Source organism: Lepidochelys kempii, chromosome 14, assembly GCF_965140265.1.
Source record: "Lepidochelys kempii isolate rLepKem1 chromosome 14, rLepKem1.hap2, whole genome shotgun sequence".
NCBI classification, from domain to species: Eukaryota; Metazoa; Chordata; order Testudines; family Cheloniidae; genus Lepidochelys; species Lepidochelys kempii.
In genome coordinates, this window is record NC_133269.1 from 8,070,404 (window position 1) to 8,094,741 (window position 24,338).

Sequence of the window (24,338 nt, forward strand, 5' to 3'; positions counted from 1 at the left end):
CCTCAACCTAGACATGGAGTTACCCCCTCTAGAAGTTAGAGGATTGCTCAGTCTTCGTGACCCCCTAATCCGTGAAGGCTGCCAGTTATTGTAATTGTGGTTTTGATTGGAGACATAGACAACTGTCTACTCGAAATGCAAAAAACTCATTTCACATATGCCATCAAATCACCACCAGATCACAACTTTAGGTCACTATCAACCAGGGCTGCATTACACTAGACAACTCTGAGGTGAATGTATCTATATCCCATCTGTAACCTAAAGTGGAAAGAATCAGCCTCCTCTGAGTCCCATCAGCCTCCCTCTCATTTATAATTTCTAGAAATGTAGCCTAAACTAAACCACACTTGAATCTGTAATGCAGTGTACACCTAATGGAAAGAGGCCTTATTATACACTATTTAGCAAAGTGTGTTAAACTTTTAATCTTGATTCCATGATGGATTTTTCTGCTTTTTGCTGTGAACATAGTGAGTGAAAATCCAATTAACATGATTGGATAGCAACATAATATTCTTCACTAAATATTTGAGCAAGGATTTAAACTTTAACAGTTTTCTCCATGACTGCACTGATTCTTTTTAGCACAGCTCATGGATGAGTTCATTATACTAGCAGCCATTAGTTTATCACAGCATAAAAATGACAAACAATTAATTAGTGAGTCTTGAAAAAGGTAATAAAAAATGACACTAGCAAAGTGATAAGAACATAATTTGACCTATTTTTTTCTTTTTGTACTTATACGATCATGTCATTCTATGTTGCAAGCAGCTTTTATTTTTAAGCAAGAAAAAAATAATCAATGCTCTTGAATTATTCTGATGCTGTCTAAATTTTTGAAACTAATAAAAGAATTGCAGAATATCAACTGAGTTAAAAGTTGATTAAATTTCAATTCTACTCTCATTTTTTAAAAGAGCTACTATGTTAGTGGTCCAAACCACTGCAGGTGCTAAGAGTGTTGCTCAGTATCACAGGCTATTACTGCAATATTTTTATAAGGGCTTCAAGGTCAAGGTTCTGCAGCTGCAGAGTCTATTTCCTTTGTGGAGAGGTGGAAATGGCTATGTGGTATGTCGGATGCCATCAGGTGGTCGAGGGACATCTACATAGAACACATTAGTAATACCAGGAGGGATGAGCTGGAGCGCCAATGAGAAGAACCGTTGGGAAAGTAACTCAAATACTTTCCTGATGGACTGTTTTTTCCTCTAAATGGACAACCAATCCTAAATTCTCAATTACTGAGGGACAGTATTCACTCATTGATATATTTTGCTTTCCGTCATCAACTCTGTGTATAACTTTTTTCATGAGTAACGTACCCGAATGCATGGATGCTAGATATCTGAACTGTATACTTAAATTCATTCACCTAAATTTGGGTTATTGCTGTTTATGCACTATATGTATCTTATAACTTTAAAAACAAACATTGTATTTGTGGATAATCTAAGCACTATACCCAGATGTACAGACACTCTTTTCTCAACTTATGTATTATATACTTTTTTTTATCATTAGCTTTAATAAAAATTTTATTTCAGCAATGTTTGGCCACCTGAACCTTCCTGCTTCTTCAAGACAGAATCACAAACTAGCCATGGCCTTTCACAAAGACACTGGGGAACATACTGAGCATATCCAGTGCAGGTTAACTAACGTCAGCCAGAGCAGGAAAGACTCACAATCAAGGCACCTCTCCCTGAACAACAGCTCCATAATAGGAGTGTCGAAATATACCCCAATTTTTGCTCCCCGCAGCTAATTTCAGAACTTTGTATTTTCTTTTTTTTTTAAAACAAAAAAACTTCTGGTCTCATTATTTAACAATGGAAAAAATTTCTCACCAATTAACTTTTAAAATGCAAAACTACTATGATTTTATTATGTAAATACAAGTTGTAGTTGCTTCTCTCTCTCTTTTCAACTAAATGTAGCACTGAAATGACAAAGTTGTTCTGCCTTTTGAGGTTCACTCACACCAGTCAAACAAAAGTGTGATACAGTGAAAAAGTTCACACCTACTTGATGATAGCTTCATGGGAGCGATAGTTCTCACACAGCAAGATCCTGCATGGAAACTCTGCAGGGTAGTGCTCATAGAGCCGATCAAGTAACGAAACATGAAGATTTCTCTCCCTGGCAAATTCGCTGTAGACAAAAGGACTGAGCTGTAATAGACACACACATACAGAGAAAATTTAACTAAATATGCAGACTTAGATTTTCATACTCCTAAAAGAAAAATTCTACATCAACTGAAGGATGGCCTGTAAACAACTAAATCTTACAAAGCTGCTTCAGTAGTATTAAGAAAACATATGTCCATGACTTGGTTTGGGGCTAGTTACAATAACTGCATAGAAACACACCTTTCTGCTGCAAAAGTGACACAAGTACCTATGATCTTAGCTGACCAGCAGAATATTTTGTTACTATGTAAAGATGAAAGGAAGAAAAAGGCTTGTTTACATGCGTGTGCCAAAACACCTTTGTCTATGTTTCGCTTATATAGTTTGCAGACGTCACTGACAATCGCAAACAATGGAAGGTGGTACACACCTTGCAGAATACTATTTTGCAATTCTTTAGTACCTTTAATTTGAAGGTCTCTTCAAGGTTTATAAAATTATTATAAGTTATTGTACTCACTGGGAGAACTGGGAATAGAACTCAAGATGCCCTGGTTACCAGTGTGCTTCCCTAATGCCTACACCACACTTACACGGTTTTAGTGGTGACTCACACCATTTGCTGTAGCAGGAAAAGGCATAACCCAGGATTTCAATTTAGAAAGGTAAGGAAATACGGAACTGATTTTAAAACATTGTTTAGACTTGCCTGGAAATGTTAAGCCTACATATATATTCTGCTGTATTAATGATTTGAGATGCTGTATTTATTTTTTCAGTGTCAGCTCACTTTTAACTTTAGAAATGCAAATGTTGCATACTGAGGTGAGATCACTATTTTTTAAAAAATATGAAAACAGCCAAACTATTTTACTTGGAAAAACAGCTTTTTACAGAGGAAGAGGAGGATAGAATAGAGGCAGAAATGTGGCCTAATGGTTGGGGCACTATACTGGGACTCCGGACACCTGGATTCAATTCCTGGCTCAGTCACTGCTTTGCTGGGTGATGTTGGGAAAGTGTCTTCCCTCCCTCTATCTCTGTTTCCCTATCTTTCAGATGGGAATAATGATAATGACCTCCTTTGTAAAACATTTTGAGATCTATGGATGAACAGCACTATATAAGAGCTAGGGATTATTATTAGAACAATAAATGTCCCCTTGGCCCTGTACCAGATCTGTAGGTCCTGCAGTCTCAACAGGGGTATTTATGCAAGGACTAGAGGAGCCATAAGCATATGACATTACATCTTTTGTAGTGGTGCACAAGAAGGGGCTGCATCCTCACTACTAAACCAACAAAGCAAGTACGGCTGACCCTATTCTAAGCTCACTCCCTTTTGCCTACAGGCAGCAGAATGGCATGCCATCATTGGTTTTTGAGACTCCCACAATTTCTAAGCACAGCATGGTGACACAAGGGCAGAAACATAATGGTATTTTCAATTTCAATTCATCTAATAGAATATTCACTGATGGTTTAGATCCTCTTCCTGATGTTGTTGTCATTAATAAAAAAGCATTGCCTAAATCATAACATGTGATGTCTGTTTTCCTTCACCTCTTTTAGAGACTGTGTGGGCTAGTGGTCAGAGCAGAGAATGAGAAGAAATTCTGATCCTGGTTCTGCCACTGACTCAATGGATAGCCTTAGGCAAGTTACCTTACCTCGTCGTGCCTCACCTTCCAACGTATAATATGGGGTGATCATACTTATCTGCCCACCTCATTAAACTGAAGCACTATAAAAGAAAGAACTGTCCCAGTAGTTTCAGCATTAGCCTAGGACTTGGCTGAGCTGGGTTCAAACCCCCGTTCTTCCACAGACTTACCTGTGTGACCCTAAGCAACTCACTTAGCCTATCTGTGCTTCTGTTCCCCATCTATAAAATATAGCCCTTCCCTATCTCACAGAGGTGTTGTGAAGATAAATACATTAAAGATTGTGAGGCACTCTACTACTACAGTAATGGGGCCAGATAAATACCTTAAATAGATGGATAAACTTAATACATTTTCTGAGGGAACTATAATATAAACCAAGCTTGATATGAAAAAGTCCTGAGGCTCTTACTTGCATATGGTCTCCAGCCAAGACGATTCTTGTGTTTTTATTAGCTAATGCTAGAGGCATGATCGTCTCACACTCCATGGCCTGCGCAGCTTCATCTAATAGAATATGCGTAAAAAACCCTATAGAATCGAGAGAGACATCAGCAAATATACGAAATTGCAGATACAAAAAAAAAACAGTGATGACAATAGGATAAACTACTGAGAGCATTACATTCCGATATTCACCAGTGAAAACTATCCATACATTCATATGCAAATGAATGTCTACTAACTGCTAAAAACCATCCAAACAATAGCACAGCATATCAGATGGACAACAGTGGCCAACTGATTCAGAAAATTATTTTAACTTTTGCTTGAGAGAACATCTTTTCCCCCTGCCACAGTTGACAACAGTGGAGATAGTCAATCTGGAGCTTCCTTGATACAAACAAGAGGAGATCGCTGGCAGGATGTTCTCCAAATAGGTTTCTCGACTCTGGAATTTGCTTCCCTTCTGGGTCTGACAGAGCCCAGATTTGTTAACCTTCCAGACACACTGCCAAGTCCATCTATTCTTGCAGGCATTTAGATGATCAAGCACTTCAGCCCATGATGGACTTCAAACATGTGTGTAGTCCCATTGACTCTAGTGGCTCTACAACTGTTCTTAAATTTATACACAGACCAAAGTGCTTTGCTGGAATGGGACACTAGGGAAAGTAGGAGTTCACGAGGGGAGAAACTGGAGGGCAAAAGAATTTAAATAATACTGGGCCTGATCTTGGGACAAGAACCTGTCAACCCTCAAAGTAATAATTGGAAATTCTTATGTAATTAATATAATTAGTATATAATCTGTAGATCAGGCTACGCAGTCTATTCACTGGAAAATTCATAATTGGAAAAAACTGATGAACTAAAGCTTTGAACACAAAATTTTACATCTGTAATTGTGTTTCTTAAATGTATTGATGCTCTAGATAGGTAAAAGAGAAATATAAATATATATTTACATTTTTGAGAAATGTGTATATATATTTCTTAAAGATTTAAAATGGTGTCAGAGAACAATTTCAGTACAACGGAGTAAGATTTATTATATGTAAAAAAAAATCTAACAATCATTCTTTGAATTAATATAAAATTCAGGTATTGATTATAGACTAATAAATTATTCAATGCTGTATGACAAAAACTAAGAAAGTGAGCCTTGAACCCCCTGTAACAACTTTATATGAAAATACGCAGCCCTTTACCAAATAAGTAAGGTAAGAACTTTGGTCTCAAAGAGATCACATTCAAATTCTAAAATCTTGGAAAAAATGTATAATGATTTAGAATTTAACCTTATCCATAGCAGCGTGTCCAGCCATAAGGAATTAATCTTAAAAATATCTTTAAAGAGATTAGACATTCTCTAAATGTCAGATGAAATTTATTTGTGGATGAAGGAAAGTGATGGGCACTAAGCAGCCTTTGCCCCAGTGAATTAGTCTAGGTTACTTCAAATCAAATAATCTAGAAATAACAAATTAATCTCTTTTTAATGTAATGGTGTGTGCGCGCACATATGTATGTGCATGAGAGGGGAGGGGAAGGGGGAGGTCAGGGAGTCTCCACAGCTAAACAATCCACAAAAAGTACAGAATAATCTGTGGGTGTTTTGAAAAATAAATTATCTGATAAAGATATGAAAATATGTACTGTATGTGAAAAAGCAAGATACCACCACTAACAGCATCCCAAAGGCCTTGATTCAACAAAGCACTTAACATGTGCGTTAAGTCCATCCCTCTTCAGCAAAGTGTTTTGCTGGATCAGGGCCTGGAGAAAGCATGGTAGAAATGGTCAAATAGTTTCCACTGAAACAAAGTTTGACAAAGAGAGAAATAAAATATTCAGTATCCCCATCTCTCCCATGCTGGATCAGTTCTAAATAATGGACAATGCTGGTTTGTTTGTTTTTTCATTAAAGTTTGATTTTTTTTTTAAATTATCCCCATTTTTTAAATAAACAAAGTTCAGAATGAGGCTAATCTGAATACCAACAAATTTAGATTGTAACATTTAACACTTCTGTAACATTCACTAATTAAAAAGATTCGTATTTTCCTTCTTGTCTCTGGATCCAAAAGGGAAAACCAAAAAGAATATTGAGAGGGTTCATTTATGGCAAGGATGGGGAAAGACGTAAGAGACACTTTGACTGGCACTGAAAAATACTGAAAAAGACTATTTCTCAAAAGTATTTTAAAGATATTTCTTGTCTGAAATCTTCTCACCAGGTTCAAGATCCAGTTGACATAGATACTGTGAAGTATTCAAAGTAACAACTACTACTCGTTGTCTAAGAATATCTTCTTTCTGTGGCATCTGAAAGGTGGAATGTGTGCTTGAAATCAAACAGTATTGATGCACAACTGGGTGGACAGTCTTTACCCAGCGATTTCTGAAATATACCCTAGAAAAGAAGAGAGGGGCTCATTTTCTATAGGACTTAAACACAAAGACAACTTAACATTTCATAAGCTAAGATTCTGTTTTCTATTACATAAAACCAGCTCTTTTGGAAGTTAAATCTTGTCACAGTGTAGAACCGTAGCAACTGAGAATTATATTAATTAATTACATTATATTAATACATGTACACAGCTATTGGACTCAGTTCAACAGTGACTCATGTAACAACTATAAGAATACTGATGTTAATGAAACAGTAAGGCTAAGTACCAAGTATCTATGCATACATTGTACGGATAACTACCTGCTCTTAAGTGGTTGAATCCAATTCAGACAGTTAGCCTCTGAGCTTTAAGAAGCCTGGTTTGACTGTCATGTTTAACTTTTATTCTATTAAAACTCAATTCGTTGATACTTTGGGAGTATTTCATATACTGAAAAACAACGAGGAGTCCGGTGGCAACTTAAAGACTAACAGATGTATTTCGGCATGCTCCATGCATCTGAAGAAGTGGGTTTTTTACCCTTATGCCCAAATAAATCTGTTAGTCTTTAAGGTGCCATCGGACTCCTCATTGTTTTTGTGAATACAGACTAACACAGCTACCCCTCTGATACTTGGTTTCATATACTGAAATACCACTTTGGATCCTAATCCTGCAACTGACAGAGCATATGGCAGTAGTCCACTCTTGTGGTCAATTACAGCTTCAGGGTCTTAAAAAGTATGTGAAAGGATATTGCTCAAATCCTACCCTTCCTTTTACACTTATTGAATGTCTTGTAAACTCTAAGAATCAAACAGAAATTCTGTTAATTATCTTATTGTGAGGGGCCATAATAAAGATATACTATATGAAAGGAGGAGATAAAATGGGGGGGGATGAGGGGAGAAATTCTAGTAGCGGAAGTCAGGATTTTCCTTGACTAAACTTTAGTAACCTGGACATTGTCATCAAAGGCATGGAAGAGAAATGTCATCTTAAAACACATAAATAAGTTAATTTTAATGGGACATACTGTGTTATTTCAATAGAGAGCCTGCTTAAAAACTGATGGCATGATATGACCCAGTTTGTGAAAAGGAATGGAAGGAAAAAAAAAAAAAAAGGCAGGGGAGAGGGACTTGGGCCATGATCCAGCAAAGCGCTTTAGCTTAAGTAATCCCACTGATATCAAAGGAGCTGTGCCAAATTGCACCAACTAAGGATCTGGCCCAAGATGTCTAAAATCAGCAAACAGGCATTCAAAAAACAGGGATTTATGCACCTAAGTACCAACATGATTGAAAGATGTGGGATTTGGACATCCTATGTACGAACTCATGTTTGAAAACTGGGCTCACAATATCTACAAAGATCCTATTCAATTACGCTCCATCTAACAAGACAAAAACAATTACTCAGGCTATTCTAAATTTGGTTTATGAAAACAAAGGTGATAATGTCCTTATGGGCCAATGAGCACAAAATGAAATGCAAAGAGATGCAAATGCATTCATAGATTCATAGATACTAAGGTCAGAAGGGACCACCATTATGATCATCTAGTCTGACCTCCTGCACAACGCAGGCCACAGAATTTCACCCACCCACTCCTGCGAAAAACCTCTCACCTATGTCTGAGCTATTGAAGTCCTCAAATTGTGGTTTAAAGACTTCAAGGAGCAGAGAATCCTCTAGCAAGTGATCCATGCCCCATGCTACAGAGGAAGGTGTTGCATTACTCTGAATGACTTAGTTATTCATCAAAGGTAAGACTTGAAATTGACATTAAGTTACAAAACAGAAACACATTTAAGCTAGAAGTCAATGCAGAAGGAAGTGATTTAAACTCCTGACTTACTCCAGTGAATATAGAAAAAAACCATTCTAATGATATAAATATGTAGTTATCACCAGCTTTCAAACTGATAATTTCAACTGCTATTTCATACCTCAGTATAACAAGACATGTGGAATACAGAACAAGGGACTGAGAGTAAGAGCCTAGATTCTATTCCTAAATGTGCCACTGACCTCCTGAGTGAAATAAGACCATTCACTCAATCTCTCTGATTCAGTTTCCCTGTCTGTTAAATGGGGATAATCCTTACCTATCACTTCGTAGAGGTATTTGTGAGGATTACTGAGTTTCATATGAGTTTATGTTTGTAAAGCACTTTGAGAATCTTGGCTGAAAGGTGCTATTGAAATGCAAAATATATGGTCATTAGATATTATTATACCACGCACTGCCTTTTATTACAAAAATTTAACTTTGCGTGACTCAGGTTGGCTGACAGCATCTCAAAAAGTATCTCTGCTCAACAATTAAGTTCTCTTATTTTGTTATGAGATTAAAAAGGGTAGCCTAGAGCAATTATTCACCACTGGCAGAAAAGGCTCATAGAATCTCAGAAAAATATGGTTTTAAGGGACCTCGAAGATCATATAATGCATTCCCCCTTTGTCCCCCCACCGAGGAAGTACTAAGTATACCTAGACCATCCCTGACAGGTGTTTGTCTAACCCATTCTTAAAGATGAAGATTTCACAATCTCCTTTGGTAACCACTTCCAGTTCTTAAGCATCCTTCACAGTTAGAAAATTCTTCCCAATATCTAACCTAATTTTGGTACAGACTACGTCAATTACTTCTTGTCCTACATTCAGTCGACAAGGAGAACAATTGATCTTTACACTTTTTATTGCAGCCCTTTACATATTTGAAGACTGTTACTAGGTCCACCCCCAGTCTTTTCCCCACAATAAACATGCCAAGTTTTTTTTAACCTTTCCTCATAGGTCAGGTTTTCTAAACATTTTATCATTTTTGGTGCTGTCCTCTAGACTCTCTCCAATTTGTCCACACCTTTCTCAAAGCATGGCACCCCAAAATGCAACAAAATACTCCACCAGAGGCCTCAACAGTACCAAGCAGAGCAGGACAATTATCTCCTGTATTTTACACATGGCACTCCTGTTAATACACCCCAGAATATATTAGCCTTTTTCACAAGTCCATCACATCGTTGACTCATATTCAATTTGTGATCCACTAGAACTCTCGGATCCTTTTCCACAGTAATACTGCCTAGCAAATTATTCCCCACTTTGTATTTGCACATTTCACTATTACTTCCTAAGCGTTGTACTTTGCCCTTGTCTTTATGGAATTTCATCTTGTTGATTTCAGACCAATTCTCAAATTTATAAGATCATTTTGAATTCTAATCCTGTCATCCAAAGTGCTTGCAATCCCTCTCGGCCTGGTGTTGTCCACAAAATGTATAAGCATACTCTCTGCCCCATTCTCAAAATTATTTATGAAAATATTGAATAATGCCAGACACAGGACAGACCACTGCGGGACCCCACTAGACACGTCCTTCAGTGTGACAGCAAATCATTAATAACTACTCTATGAGTTTGAAACCAGTTGTGCACCCACCTTGCAGTAAATGCCTGACAGATGTGAAAAACTGGGAAATGTCATGATATAAACCAATATTAATACTTTGCGACACTTTGAACATAGTGACTTTTTTTCGATGCAAATTGTGTCTTCAAAATCTGCTCCTGTAATTTCTTTGACTTTAAGGGCAGAAGGACCCATTATGATTATCTATTGTCTGACATGCATAACAAATGCCAGAGAATTTCACCCAGTAATTCCTGCATCAAGCCCACAACTTCTGGTTAAGCTAGAGTATACATTTTTGATTCCATGAATTTGAATACTTGCACTTGTAAGTATCTGACTGCAGGTGCTATCAGGCAGTTACAAGTGCAGGTACTCAAATTTGTGCCTGCAATTTATTTTGCTTGAGCAAAGTTACAAGTGCAAATGATATGGGTGTAAATTGTGGCCATGGAAAGGGAGGTTTGAACTCAGCCAGCTGAGAATTTAGGCCGCAATATCAAGCATATTATGTCAAGAACCCAAACAAAACACCTAAATTAAGAGGAAATTCAAATCTGAACATTGTGGCTCAGGCTGACCTATCTTTGCACAGAACTAGAATACACTGCACACAGTGAAAACCATAGGAAATACATGGTGAAACTGAAAAAAGAATGGAAAATGTACACAGCAATCTCTGTCAAGCAACTAGTACTTTGTAATAGAAAACCTGCAAAATCTCACAGCAGAGATCCATCCCTTTTCAGAATATGGCACTGTACATGTTGCGGTACTTTCTAATGCCATTTTAAAAAGCATTTCGGGTACAACCTGCAATTACAATGAAATCCATTTAAGTTATTTTTCTAATCTGATACAAGTATGTTCCAGAAAATGCATTTACTTTTGTTGAGGTCTACACTGATAAAAAGTATAGAGAGTGGATCAAATTCTCTGCTAGTCTAACTCTCTCCATTTGCTTCAGAGTTACACCGCAGAGAATTTGGCCCAATATGTCTGTTCAGTGTTCACCTGCATATTTTCTTCTGTTCCTCCACATTATACTGTTGTGGCTGAATTTCTATCAAATTGTTTGAGTGAGCAGGGCCAACAGTCTAACTGTAAAGTAACTAACTTCCACATGTGATTAAAATTCAAGTCCATCTCCATGCTTATGAGCTGTGTTGGGAATGCTCGTAAGTCACCTAGGGTAAATTTTCAAAAGCAACTGAGCGAATGAGCCAGGAATGGGGCCTTAGGCCTCAAGAAACGAACCTCTGGGACAAGCGAAAGGGAACCTCATTTCAACTCAAAAAGAAAATGAGTACTTGTGGCAATTGGTTAGTCTCTAAGGTGCCACAAGTACTCCTTTTCTTTTTGTGAATACAGACTAACACGGCTGCTACTCTGAAACCTATCATTTCAACTCAGGCTCTAGAAAGGAGGATCCTCTCAGCTTTTCTACCTAGAAAGGGTAAATGAGCACTGCTTTGGAGCATCCAAAGTCAACCTCCTTTCTGAACCAGGGAACATGAACATCTCTCCCCACTTCTTGGTAAGGTCGTCAGAATTCTCTCTCCTCTCCTCCCACCCCCCCCACCCCCCGCTTCAGGACATGGTCCAGAGGACTCCACTTGAAGGAACTCCGGTTCTCATTCTCCAGAATTGGAGTCAGCTTTTTCTCATTTGAAATCCCTCAGATACAAGGCAGCTGGGAAGACTAAAAGTCTCATCTGAAGCCACTGTTAAAATTAAAAATCTAGGAAGTCCAAGGAATCAAAGAGAAACTTGAAAAGCAACTGATTTCTCCCTTATTTCTTCAAAATCACCGCTAAATAAAAAGGTGAATTATTAAATCTGAGCAGGAATGCTCACACTACAAAAGCAGAAAAAAAATTTCCTCTGGAAAAGTCTGAAGCCAAGAGAAAAAACCCCACACCTTTGGCACATATAACCAGCTACACCCGTTTCAGGTGGTATGGAACAAGAGCCCGTGTGAAGTTAAAGTAGATTCACAGTTGCCTTTTCACTCCTCCTTTGAGGTTAGGATAAGATCTCAGTGGGAATTTCCAGAAAAAGGTAAGTAACTAAAGAGGCAGATTTTCACATTTTATAAGAGTCAAGAACCCAAAATTTCCATGTCCCAAAAACAGTGTCCAAAAAGCTTATGTACAGGTAATTTCTCTGGCTACAGGCATGATTATTCCCTCGGAGAAGGACATTTTTCCCTGAAAGGGATTCGATTAAAAGAAAGATAAAGAGCTCCCTGAGAATGGATTCTGACGGGCTGGCAGCTGTCCTGTAAGCTGCTCTCTGTGCTACATGTTTAGGTAGCATTTCTATGGCATGGTGCAATGGCTTTAAGTCCATCAGCACCATTAAGCATAACAATTTCGGCTCTCTAGTGAAAGATGTTGTCTTAGCTCTGCTTTTATGCCCAATGCTTCCACAAATATCATGCATTCTTCTGCCACAGCCATGGGCCCCAGATCTGCAGCTAAGTTATACTCACCAGTTGTATCCTTGGAATGCTGGTGATTATTCTAAGTTTCTACATGCTTCATAATTCTCTGGTTCAAATGCTATTCAAATAAACATTGGAAAAGGTAGTGCCTGATAATATTGGCATACCAAAAATGCTTTCTTCTGGTTACTAAAAGGATATTCAAGCAATTATGCAGCTCAAAGCAGTCCTTTTGGACCCAGCATCGGCAGAAGCATAGCCCCAGAGATTCCAACTATAAGCCTAAAAAGTACTGGAACAAAGGCAGCAGGGGAAAGTCATCCAGCTCTTCTGCTGTGTCTGCCTGCCCTCAAAGCCTCTGTACGACAAGCTAAGGCCTTTGGTTGGATATAGGCACATGGGGAACTACCTGTCAATTTCTTCCTGTACTGGCAAGCCTCCACAAAGAGATTAGCAAGTCCTGGAAGCAGTTCAGCATGGACGCCTCCTGGAAGTGACATGACAAAACATTCTTCATCCAATCTCCGCTGTCCAAAACCACACAAAAAAACACTAGTTATGCAAGAATTCTGTCACCTTCTTACTCTGGGGGCCAGAAAGTCTGTACAATACCAGAAACATTCTCAAGGCTATCCTATGTATTTTTTTTTATCATCCACAAGAGGACAAGGGAGTCAAAGTATTATTAAACCTAACGCAGCTCAATGCCAGCATAAGAAAAACTAAAAAAATAACGAACTCCCAGATGGAAACATCTGTTTCAGCCTTTGCTGCAATACACCTGGGAGATTTCCTAATCTCAATAGATCTGGCTGTCATTTCACATCCCTACCACAGCGTGCTGCTGCTTTTTCATGTCCCCTTCACATACGAGGATCTCTAATTTAAATCCTAGTCACTCCCCATCAACCCCTCTGCTGCTCTTTGGTTTAGTGACTACCCTAAAAGCCCATGCACATCTAGCCCTGTGGGAAGATATGCTGATTCACACCAGAAGTTCCTGCCACTGCCTCATCTGGAGACAATGAAGAGGAGCCCCAAACATGGGAGGGCCCCTCCTGCCCACCTGGCTCCAGCCCCAAATCGGAGTCCGCCTCGGTACCAGCCATGGTACCTGCCGCAGTACCTTCCCTGGTACTTATTGTAGCCATGATGCCGGACACGGTGCCACTGGGTCTGGTGCCGGTCCTGCTGTTGGTGCTGGCCCTGCTGTCAGTGCTGGGCGCAGTACCAATTGTGGCACTAGCAGTGGTAGCGGTGGCTGATGCTTGGGAGAGATCTCTGGCCCTAGACGCAGTTCTTCTCTCAGAAGCGACCGAAAAGGAGCGGGCCGAGGCGGACCACTGGGACTGGTGGTCAGCCCACGGGGTCCAGAAGGGCCACTGAGTCGGCATCTGAGATGGCACTTGCCATTGTGGTGGCCACGGTACTAGGGAGAAAGTTTGAGTCATCCCTACTGTCTGGGGAGTGCCAGGGGCTACGGTGCCAACTTCTCCCGGGACACCAATGAGTCCATGTCCGATATGTACTCCAATGGGTCCGCGCACGGAGACCATGGTGGCACCATGCCTGTCGGTGCTGGGGCAATGGAGACCATTGCCGAGACAGAGCCTGCTTGCCTGTGGACTGCACCGGTGGCCTCTGTGTCGTTTGGGGCCTCGGGGCCAGGGCAGCGGCACCGTGATCGGGAGAGTGCGGACCCGTCAGAGATATTGGGTCCTGCGCCGCCTCATAAGTTTTGGGTGTGGAAGGGAGGCCCAAATCTTCCACCTGGGTCTCCTCCGGTGGCACCGGACTCAACGGTCCTTCCCATGGACCTGGGGTCGACGGTGCCAGCTGTTGAGCTGGGGGGGGAGGTGCGGTCTTGCATCAGTTGCCCTACCCTTCGGTGCTTCCCATTTCCTTGCATGGGAAAGCGAGCGCCCTCTATCAGTCTTCCTGTGCTTCTTCTTTGGGACAGGAGACTGCAAGCGGTGCCAAGATTGAGACTGTGCCGTGCTTGGTGCTGGGGAGTGCCGGTGCCGAGGGTCTCTGACTCCAGAGTCCTTCCTCAGCACCTCCCGGACTGAAGCCGGCGCGTTGCACACCGATGCTGAGGAGCTCAGTGCTGTGTCCATGGGATTCAACTCAGACTGAGGGCGGAGAGCTGTTTCCATTAGCAGTAACTTTAATCTGTGATCCCTCCCTTTCTTCATGTGGGGCGAAAACTCCTACAGATCTTACATCTGTCTGTTTGATGAGTCTCCCCCAAGCACTTTAGATAAGCTGAGCGTGGGTCGCCCTTGGGCATGGGCTTCTGCCAAACCTCACATGGCTTAAACCCCTGGGTCTGAGGCATGCCCCAGGCCCGGGAGAGGGATGGGGAAACGGGGGAGGGAAACACCCCTCAGTACCTCAAGTCCAAATATCTAACTAACTATAACACCTTTTTTAAAACTATCTGTAACTATTTACTAAAAACTACACTAGAGGATCGCTCGTTGAACACGAGAGCCTAACGCTCCGACGACCGTCACTGCCGGTAAGAAGGAACTGGAGAGGTGGCGGGTCGGCGGGGCACTATATGTGGCACCATGAAAGCACGACTCCATGGGTCTCCAGAGCCAACCCGACAGATGCTGCTAGGGGAAAAACCTTCCAGTACACACCCCTAATTGGATATGAGCAAGCACTCAAAGAAGAAATCTAATTATAGAATAAACCACCCGTTTTGAGATGTGACTACCCTGTTTTTTTGACATTCTCAGCTGTGTCCCACATCAGGCACGGTCACATAAGCTACCTCTTCTCAACTATCTCATTCATGGGAGGAATGAACAGCCATGAATAATGTTTTTATTCTTTCACTGGCGGTGGTTACACTCACTGACTGGTCAAATGAAAAAGTTTCGATTTTTTTAAATTAATACTTTACAGCTTTGGAAAAATTCTGTTGATGGCTTCCCAAGCAGGCAAACCCAACAGTGTTCGCATCACAAGTGTGAAAGCACTGAAGCTGACCTCCGTCTCTGAAGATTAGAGAAGAGACTATATGGAATAAAGGAAATTAGCAGATGAGTAAATTTCCATTAGTGACCCCTTAAGCCTACACTACACCAATGCCAAAAATCTTCAGAAAAAGCACGTCCAACCCTCCACAGCTGAACGGATGGACACAAATGATATCTGAGAGAAGAGAGAGGAAAAGAAATTCTCTGAGCTCCAGCAGGGGATTGAAGGATCTACTGCAGGTCAGAGCAGGTTCAACCATAATGCACAATCTGTTTCTATTTAAAATATTGTGTTTTTCAGTTTTCTCTCATTCTCACATATAATTACATCTGAATTCCTTCACATTCCTATAGATCCCTCCTACAGAGGCTTTCTGAATATATCATTAAACAGTATTTCCCTAACCATATTATTTTCTCATCTCTTTCCTCCACAGCTTCCCAAATCAACATCTCCTACCTCCATGTGCCCTACCTACAACACCTCCGTGCCTCCATATCACATTGAAAAAACCTATTTATTCCTTACTTTAAAGGTGTAACAAAGAGTGAAAAATTGGCATGGAATGGCACTCATTTTGTACTGAAAACTATACTTAAAATTATGCTGACATTTCCAATATAAACTCTTGCTATTACCTCATAATTTCCTGAAAAAAAATCCATCCTGAGTTACAATTTCCCATGCTTGGTCTCAGCTCTTTACGTTTTTGTCTTTGTAACTGTGACAGTACAAAGCAAAACCAATAGAGGGATGAGTTCTTTCATTTTTTTTCCATTTAAACAATTGGGAAATTAAAGGCAGATTTGTATAGTGTAAAACTCAAGCTACAATTTTTAACACTCAAACATCAGGAAGGAAAAACAAAACTTAGCCTCCCATAGTCATCTTAACTCACTTACCCTACACATAAGGAATATTCCAGCTCATTAGTTATTTTTAAAATATGTATTTTATACAAGGGGCTAATGTACAATGGTCTCAATTCTGACCTCAGATACACACATTCAGCTCCAAATGACTGAGGCTACATCTTAGCTATGAAGTTAATGTAAGTTATCTACACTCCAGTTAACTCCTCTTGAGTAAGACTAGCTTGAGTGAGAGCAGCCACACTCCAATATAAGACTTGAGCCGCAAAGAGTGACTGTGTTAGCAGCTAATGAGTTGTGCTCGGATGAGCTGTAGTCTATCCCACTAATGGGCCACTACCTCAAGTTAAAAGCACCAGACTCAAAGAAAAGGTTTTGTGGGGGGGACTCAAGTTATAACTTGAGTTAACTCTGCAGTGAAGTTGCGTGAATAAAACTGGCCCCCTACATATCTAACATTGGTGAGCTAAGGTTATTAAGATAGCCTCAACTTCTGCACCTCCTAACATTTCAGCGTTTAAGGCAGAAGTCAGTGGGACTCCACACAAGTGCAAGGGTCTAGACTAGCAGTTCCCAGTGTAAACTTAATATTACATTAATGTAAAGTGATGTATTTAATATAAAATTGTATTCACTGTAAAATTAATCTGAAATCTCCTGTATATTAATCAGTGAGAACGTTTAATATCCATTTAACATGCAGAGCTAAAGGTATCTCCGGGGAACAGAATGCTAATGGGTGTTGCTTGTTGTTTAGCATGATTTTTTTGTTTTAGCTTGCTAATGTTCTTCTGATTGCTTATAACCAATTATGTAAATAACCTGTTCTCTAACACAGTCGATGTTTGTTTTAATTCAGATTCTAAGAATTGCTCTGAAGGATTTATTTTTATAAATTTTATATCTCCTGAAGCCTTGCACTCTGGGGACCCTATGCCAACGGGGGTCTTTGAACACTACCACAGTACAAACAAAGTAAGTAAGAAATAACAATAATAATAATATAGTGTGCAATAAAAGTTTTCATTGCACTCCTTTGGGGTGACCTACATAATATCTTAAGCTTCGCTATACATCAATAATAAAGCTATCTCCAATCATCCTTTTTAGCATATCACACTATCATGTATTTACTATATTTTTGCTTTGAAGGTGCTTAAATAAACAAATCATTATTTTATTAGAGACCATATTTGAATTTAAAGCAGAGTATTCAAAACTTAAAAAATTCTACAACTTCAAGCACTGCACCATTGATAGAGTAATTTATTCACTTTATAGATAACCTAAACCACAAAATATATGCATACAAAAATTATGCAAGTGTCACTGCTTAACAAATATTAAGTCATCTGTCCCTTGAAAATAAATGTTACTGTCATCCCAACTAATCTACAGAAACATTCTTAGTAAAGATAATATTTAACTATTTCATCACTTGTATAGTAAATAAAAGAAAACCTAAAGCAAACTGTTCAGTCATCTATAAACACATCAATCACTATAAGTACCATTTCCTGCCTTGACACTTAACTGCTCCACTTGATATTTTCCTAGAATATAGAAAAAGGCTTATGGCACTACTTAAACTAATGGCAATGATTTTAATTGGAAACTTTCATCCTGACAGACAGAATTAAAGAAGCAAGCAAAGGACTAAGTCTTCTTTACTCTAATTAGAGTAGCTATGAAAACACAAAATGTACTGCTGGTAGGGCAATTATCTTAACGACTGAAGAACAGCCTTTCCTATCCAGACTGCTCAACAAAACACCTCATGAACAATAATATCAAAGACACCTGACAGATCCAATATACTCGGCACAGACACTTGACCTTTCTCAATGCTAGAATGGGATCATCCACCAAAGAAATAAAATGCTTTCTTTGTGCCATGCCAAGCTCTAAAAACAGATGAAAGGAACTCAAAGAAACATGAAGAGTCAAAGCTAAAGTTGTCTCATCAAAAATGTCTCAGTAACCTTCCCCAAAAAAGCAAATATTCAAGACTGGGCAGTAACTGACAAGAATATTAATATCAAGTGATAGCTTCTTAGTACGGTCATAACCACTGTGGGCTTAACTGCTGGCACCTTGCCCTCCTGAAAGTAAGCATTAATCAACCCCTTCATTGATGGATGCAAAACCTCTGCACAGGGTTTCCACAGAAAGGCAACAGTCCATCTCAGACGCTATAGCCCAGAATTCTTTTGCCACACCAGAAATCCAGGTGAAATCCCACTGTTAATGGTGAATATGTCTCCTCCTGTTTCAACACTATTCAGCTATTAAACTGTCAGAGATTGATTTCATAATCTGTAATAACTGTCTAAGAATACAATCATTTAACTCAGAGAGTCATATCAATTATTAAAAATCAATCTGTCATCTCTAGCCATCAGATGTGAACAACACACTGCATACTAGACTAGTTCAGGTAATTGGATAACAAAACACTAATTTACTGTGCAACAAAAGCCAATGGTACTATATACAAATTACCAAGCTATCGTTTGATGTTCCTCTGAACAGAGAAATCTTTTTCATCACCAACAATTTCAGAATACAGCAATAACTAATAATAGTATCAAGTACTTAGCACTTTTCATCAGTAGATCTCAAAGCACTTTACAAAGGAAGTAAGTACCATCATCTCCATTTTATACATGGAGAAATGGCACGGAAGTGAAAAGACTTGCCCAATGTCATCAAGCAGTCTCGTGGCAGAGTTAGAAATAGAAACCTGGCTTCCTGAGTACCAGTCCAATGCTCTGTCCACTAAGCCAATTTATTTTTCATAATACCCACTTCTCCAAGCAGAAATTAAATATAAAAACATGCATGTGTAATATATTTAGAACATCGGGATTTGTCCAGTTTTCTACAGAGATCAAGAGATTAAATAAATTTACAATAAAACATACTTTGCAATGTAGATGGAACCTGAATGCCACTGGTGTGTAAGTGCAAATGACAACTTTAGGGAGCCTATCAGCATTACTATTTTTAGCACTTATGCCCTGACTTTGACAGGCAGTTAGTCTGCAAGTACTGAGGTCTATTACAACTCTTAACACCACATGCCACATACCTGAAGGCCAAACAACAAAAAAATGCATTTATCTTTTGAGCTATAGAAGCTTACTCATGGCATAAAAACCTTGAAAAAATATCAGAGTAGGTAGTCTTTTGATTTCTTACAAAGCACAACAGCTGAATGGGGTCCTTATGTCTGTATGGGTCAAGCAAGATGCATGTTCTTCTACGTAAGTAGTAAACTTATCAGTATCCAAACTGAAAATTAAACCATTCACAATGGCCTATATGTATAAAGTCTCGCATCAGAACATTCCATGTGTACTGCAGGCAACTTCCTGTCCACCAGGATGAATTCCACTGAATAACACTGAACTCCTGTTAAAATAGATACTGCTGAGGAATGAGTGCAATTTTAAGGCTACAGGACTGAACAGCAGCCCGATAGCAAGATAATTCCAGGGGAAAGTCCACAATCACTTATGATGTTCCATTTTTGGCTTCTGCTATGATCAGAGATTTCACAATCTGGTTTCTTAAATATCCAACTGTGTAGTGAATGTGACCCAGAAAACATGCTTCTCATAGATAAGGACAATAACTTTAGTGATACGACTAATTTGGTTTTATTTTGGGAGTCTGGCATAGCTATCTCTTTCATTCCAGTGCAACTACCAATGCTGTAAAGCCCCTTCTATTTAATTATGCTGATTTTCACAATTAGCTGCTTAACAACCTACAGTACTTTTTAAAAGCAAATGTTTTTAAAGAAGTTAAGAAATGTATAAAAGCCCCCAAAAAAGGAAAATCTGTGCTCCTTTCATTTTTTAAAAAGTGGGAAATTACCACAGGAGGAAAATTATTACTTATATAATCTCACTCACAAACTACAGCAACACTTTCTGAAGTAATCAAAACCCAGTGCCAATTATATTCAAATTAAAACATTTAATGACTTTTTATAAAAGATAATATTTGAATTGCAGTTGAAAGAAAATAAAACTGCCTTCTTGAAAGAATCGTGTATTAACTTTACCGTGAAAAAATATAATTTTTTTTAACCAACTGACATACGTTTTTGAGAGTCAGACTGCAAAGTTGAATGGGAGCCCTGTGCCCAGAAAGAGGCCAAAATTTGGCTCCTGTAGCATAAACAGAATTTTTTACAACTCACACTGCACTCTTTTACAATGTTAAATCACATATTCTCCCCCCATTTCATTGACTACATCTGGTCATTGAAAAGAGGGAGAATATTTCCTTCCATCCCCCACTAACAACAACAGTAGAAGATGTATATAATGCCTTTCATCCCAAAGTGCTTTACAAAGTGCATTATAAGACATTCCTAAGGTGTAGTCGCCTCTGAGGCAGCTTTAAAAAAACCCACAATAAATATGTGCATCTGCCTTTATTTAGACTCCCTGGGCCAGATTCTCAACTTGTGTAAATTGTCATAATTGAAATGATGTCAACAGAGCTATGACAATTTACACTAGCTGTGGATCTGGCAGCCTCTGCGTAACCCTACAGACTTGAATGAGGTTGCACAGCTTAGAAGTTGCATAGTAGCATTTTACCTTACATTAAGTTGCAAGTTAATATGGTGTATTCACATCTTGATGCTCAGAGAATCATGCACATAAATTCCCACACTTTTAGATGAAAATACACCACACTGGCAGTAAGTTATACAGCATGATCACTTAGCAAAATCTTCCAAAAGACTTTCCTCTGCCGATAACTGAATTCCTCTTCATTGTCTTATTGTAAATTTAAATCCTCTTCCCCTAATTTTTCCTTAGCTAATTCCCCCAAGACACCCATGTCAAGCACATTTATTCACATATACAAATTACTTCAATCTGCCCTTTTAGAAGAGGCCAAACTAAATTCACATGATTCTCTAAATATACAGCTTCTATGACATCAAGAGATTGCTTCAAAAAGCCATGTGGGTCGCCCCACTTTCCAAATTACCATGGTAAAGGTGTGCCAAAATCTTTTTCAAAGTACAATCCAATTAATCTCCATTTTATTTCATCATAGTAGCTTTTAGAGGAGCATATCAAAAGTTTGCTCAGCTAGGAAAGACACATTTATCAATAGAAATAATAAAAGCTTAAAAAAGGATGTCTTTATCTTTATTTAACATATGAAACAAAATCACTGACAATATGCTTCACTTTCCATTTTATCCATATTCCTCTTAAACAGACGGCGCTGTTTAAAGCACTGCTGTTACACGCCAATGTGCTTTTAAGTGTTAACAGTTCTTTAAACTTTTTTTTTTACAGACACCTTTTCTTAAGAATAGTATTTTATAGAGACATAATAAACCTTAAAGAATACCTGAGAGGTCTCGCCTGGGGATTGCCTGCTTCTACATATGGATGTAAATAATCCTTTATGTAGAGATCAGCAGCACTATTAGAATGGGTGCAAATGAGAATCCTGCTGGAATAAATGGTGCAAATAAAAAAGCAATGAAGAAACAGAAAACAATTCAAAGCAGTAAAATACAAAAAAAAGGGAACAGTGGCCATCTTCCTACACATTTCCCTCAATGAAACTAGTCACTGGCCTAGCCCAAGTTTATAATTCAATGATGCCCCTTAACTCACTTTTTCAGATAGGAAAAGATTTAAACTTTAAATACAACTTTTAAAAAGTATTTTGTGATTATTAATCTAACCTATATCTTAAATAAAACACAGCCTTTATTGTCTGACACACCCCACAGCTTTCCACATCAAGTGAATGGCATCTATTCTACATTATGCCAATTGTATTGTTTTTTTTTAAATGGGAGAATATATTTTAAGACTATAATATTACTTTCTTAATATCTATTCTAAACAATGACGGATGGGGGGTTTTTTTGTTTTGTTTTTTTTAGATGGATGGAAATTCTGTACTGCTAACTTTCACTTGCATTTAAGTAAAAAAAGAGGCATTTCATTTCTAATAAACTATGTTGCTCTCTCTCTATGTCCCAGCTCACCTAGTATCCTGCTGTTGGAGTATGTGCTTGACTGCCTGAGCCAGAGTGAACGTTTTGCCTGTCCCATAGGGACCGATGATAAGAACAGGAGGCAGTTGTATCGAAAGTGGAGTAGTGATAGCCAGAACAGCCTCTTTCTGCTTTGCATTTAGTCGAGGGTCCAACTGCTCATCCCATTGTCTGTACAAAGAAAGCAAGATTGTTTGTACAAGCAGCAGCAATCTAAAGTCAATTAGAAATAAAGCCGTATCGCATATAAAAAAGACAAATTAAAAATACTACATGTTATCAACTGTATCATTTTGAGGCAGTTTTTAACAAAATCAAATGGTATTCCAACAACTAAACAACCACATGCTGTTATCACAAAGCTCTGTTAAAGTTCATGATAAATCAGTAAATTACTCAAAAGCAGACTAACCATTGCATGACTTACATTGGCTAAACTGATCATAATTAACCTCTGGAGTATACATTTTGGATACAGTATGCACTTTACCATCACCAAGACAATATAATTAAACGGACACACAACCTACGTCTTCTATTGTCATTAATCAGCCAAACAATACTTATTAATCATGTTTTCAGTAGAATTACGGATGGTGTCAATTGAAACAAGTCACTGTTATGTATGATCAAATACAGCCATTCAAGATTGGTACAGCTGAACTAAGAAGAACTGCAAAAAATAACCCAGAGAACTTACAGCTACCCAGTTAATTGAAGGCTTTTCTTCACTTTCGTTCTTTACCATAAGAAAAATGCATCTGAAGTCTAAAAAAAAATGTACTGGTACTATAACTGGGTTAAGGGTATCAGCATTTAAACAGGAAGTTACTTTAGGAAAGTTCCAATGAACGTAAGAGGCTAAGGATTTCTATATGCAGTTTTTAATACTCTCACTGACAGATTTAAAAGTAGGTATACATAATAAGAAGCACCTGTCACTGTTGCACATATGGCCATACTTTTGTAATGTGATCTGTCTTGCTACTTACATTATAATTCTTCTGGGCCTGGAAAACTCGTGTTGGATAGTGGCATGGAGTAAAACCAAAAGGGAACTGACTGAATTCCTAACTCATAAGACTGCTCTGAACAACTAGATGACTGAAGAACCTAAGAACTAGTGGAAAGATGATAGGATGTAAAAAATAGAAGAAAAACTATAGGCAAAGACTTCTTGAGTCAGTCAAGAAAAGATAACAGACCAGATCCTATGGTGTAAATTGTCATAACTCCACTGACTTCAATTATTTACACAAGTGGAGCATCGGCCCCCCCAGAGCATGTCAGAAAAATTCTGCACTAGAAAGATAAAGATATTGGGCCAAATTCACCTCTGACATGACTCTACTAACTTATATAAGATTTAGGCCAAAGTAATTAAATCCTCCCTGAATAAAGATCCATAACGCTTTGCCCACAGAAATCAAAGAAGTCTGATAAAAATGTGGACTCCCTAACAAAATTACACCAACAACAAAAAGTGTTTTATAATGACTTGAATAGATAGGATTATACAGGATTATTTAGAATGAAAGAAAAAATAAGGACTTTCAACTGTAACTTTATATTTGGTTAAAAAACAGGAAAAACCTGGAAAAACCCAATTAACTGTAAGAAAATAAGAACAAACAATAACAATGTTTCAAAATAAAGCGAGTCTTAATGACCATATCACAGATAAACGAAAAGTTCCAGCATTACACTTACAAATATATGATCAATGCAGTAGGCGAAAGCTTGCTATGTAAGAAGTATATAAAAATGGCTTACCCACCATACAAAACTATTTTCTCATATGTTATAAATACTGATATCACAAGTATGCTCTGATTTATGCTATCAAAGTGTGCTGGCCTGGTATCCAAAAACAGAGCCATTTTCTTTCTGCTTTGTGTATCTTCACCAACAATAAAC

The 24,338-nt window shown here is 38.5% G+C and overlaps 1 protein-coding gene across 6 annotated transcripts in view; it reads right to left on the minus strand.

Moving 5' to 3' along the window:
* Nucleotides 1-24,338, minus strand: part of HELZ (helicase with zinc finger) — a 149,517-nt gene that overhangs the window by 59,839 nt on the left and 65,340 nt on the right. For 5 of the 6 annotated variants that reach the window (XM_073310828.1, XM_073310832.1, XM_073310831.1 and 2 more), the window contains 5 exons: nt 22,413-22,592; nt 21,761-21,865; nt 6,484-6,662; nt 4,218-4,336; nt 2,035-2,180 (listed from right to left, as the gene is read on the minus strand). In XM_073310828.1, the coding sequence (XP_073166929.1) occupies nt 2,035-2,180; nt 4,218-4,336; nt 6,484-6,662; nt 21,761-21,865; nt 22,413-22,592 (729 nt within the window). The remainder of the gene's footprint in view (nt 1-2,034; nt 2,181-4,217; nt 4,337-6,483; nt 6,663-21,760; nt 21,866-22,412; nt 22,593-24,338) is intronic. The other variant, XM_073310830.1, reaches the window with a different exon arrangement.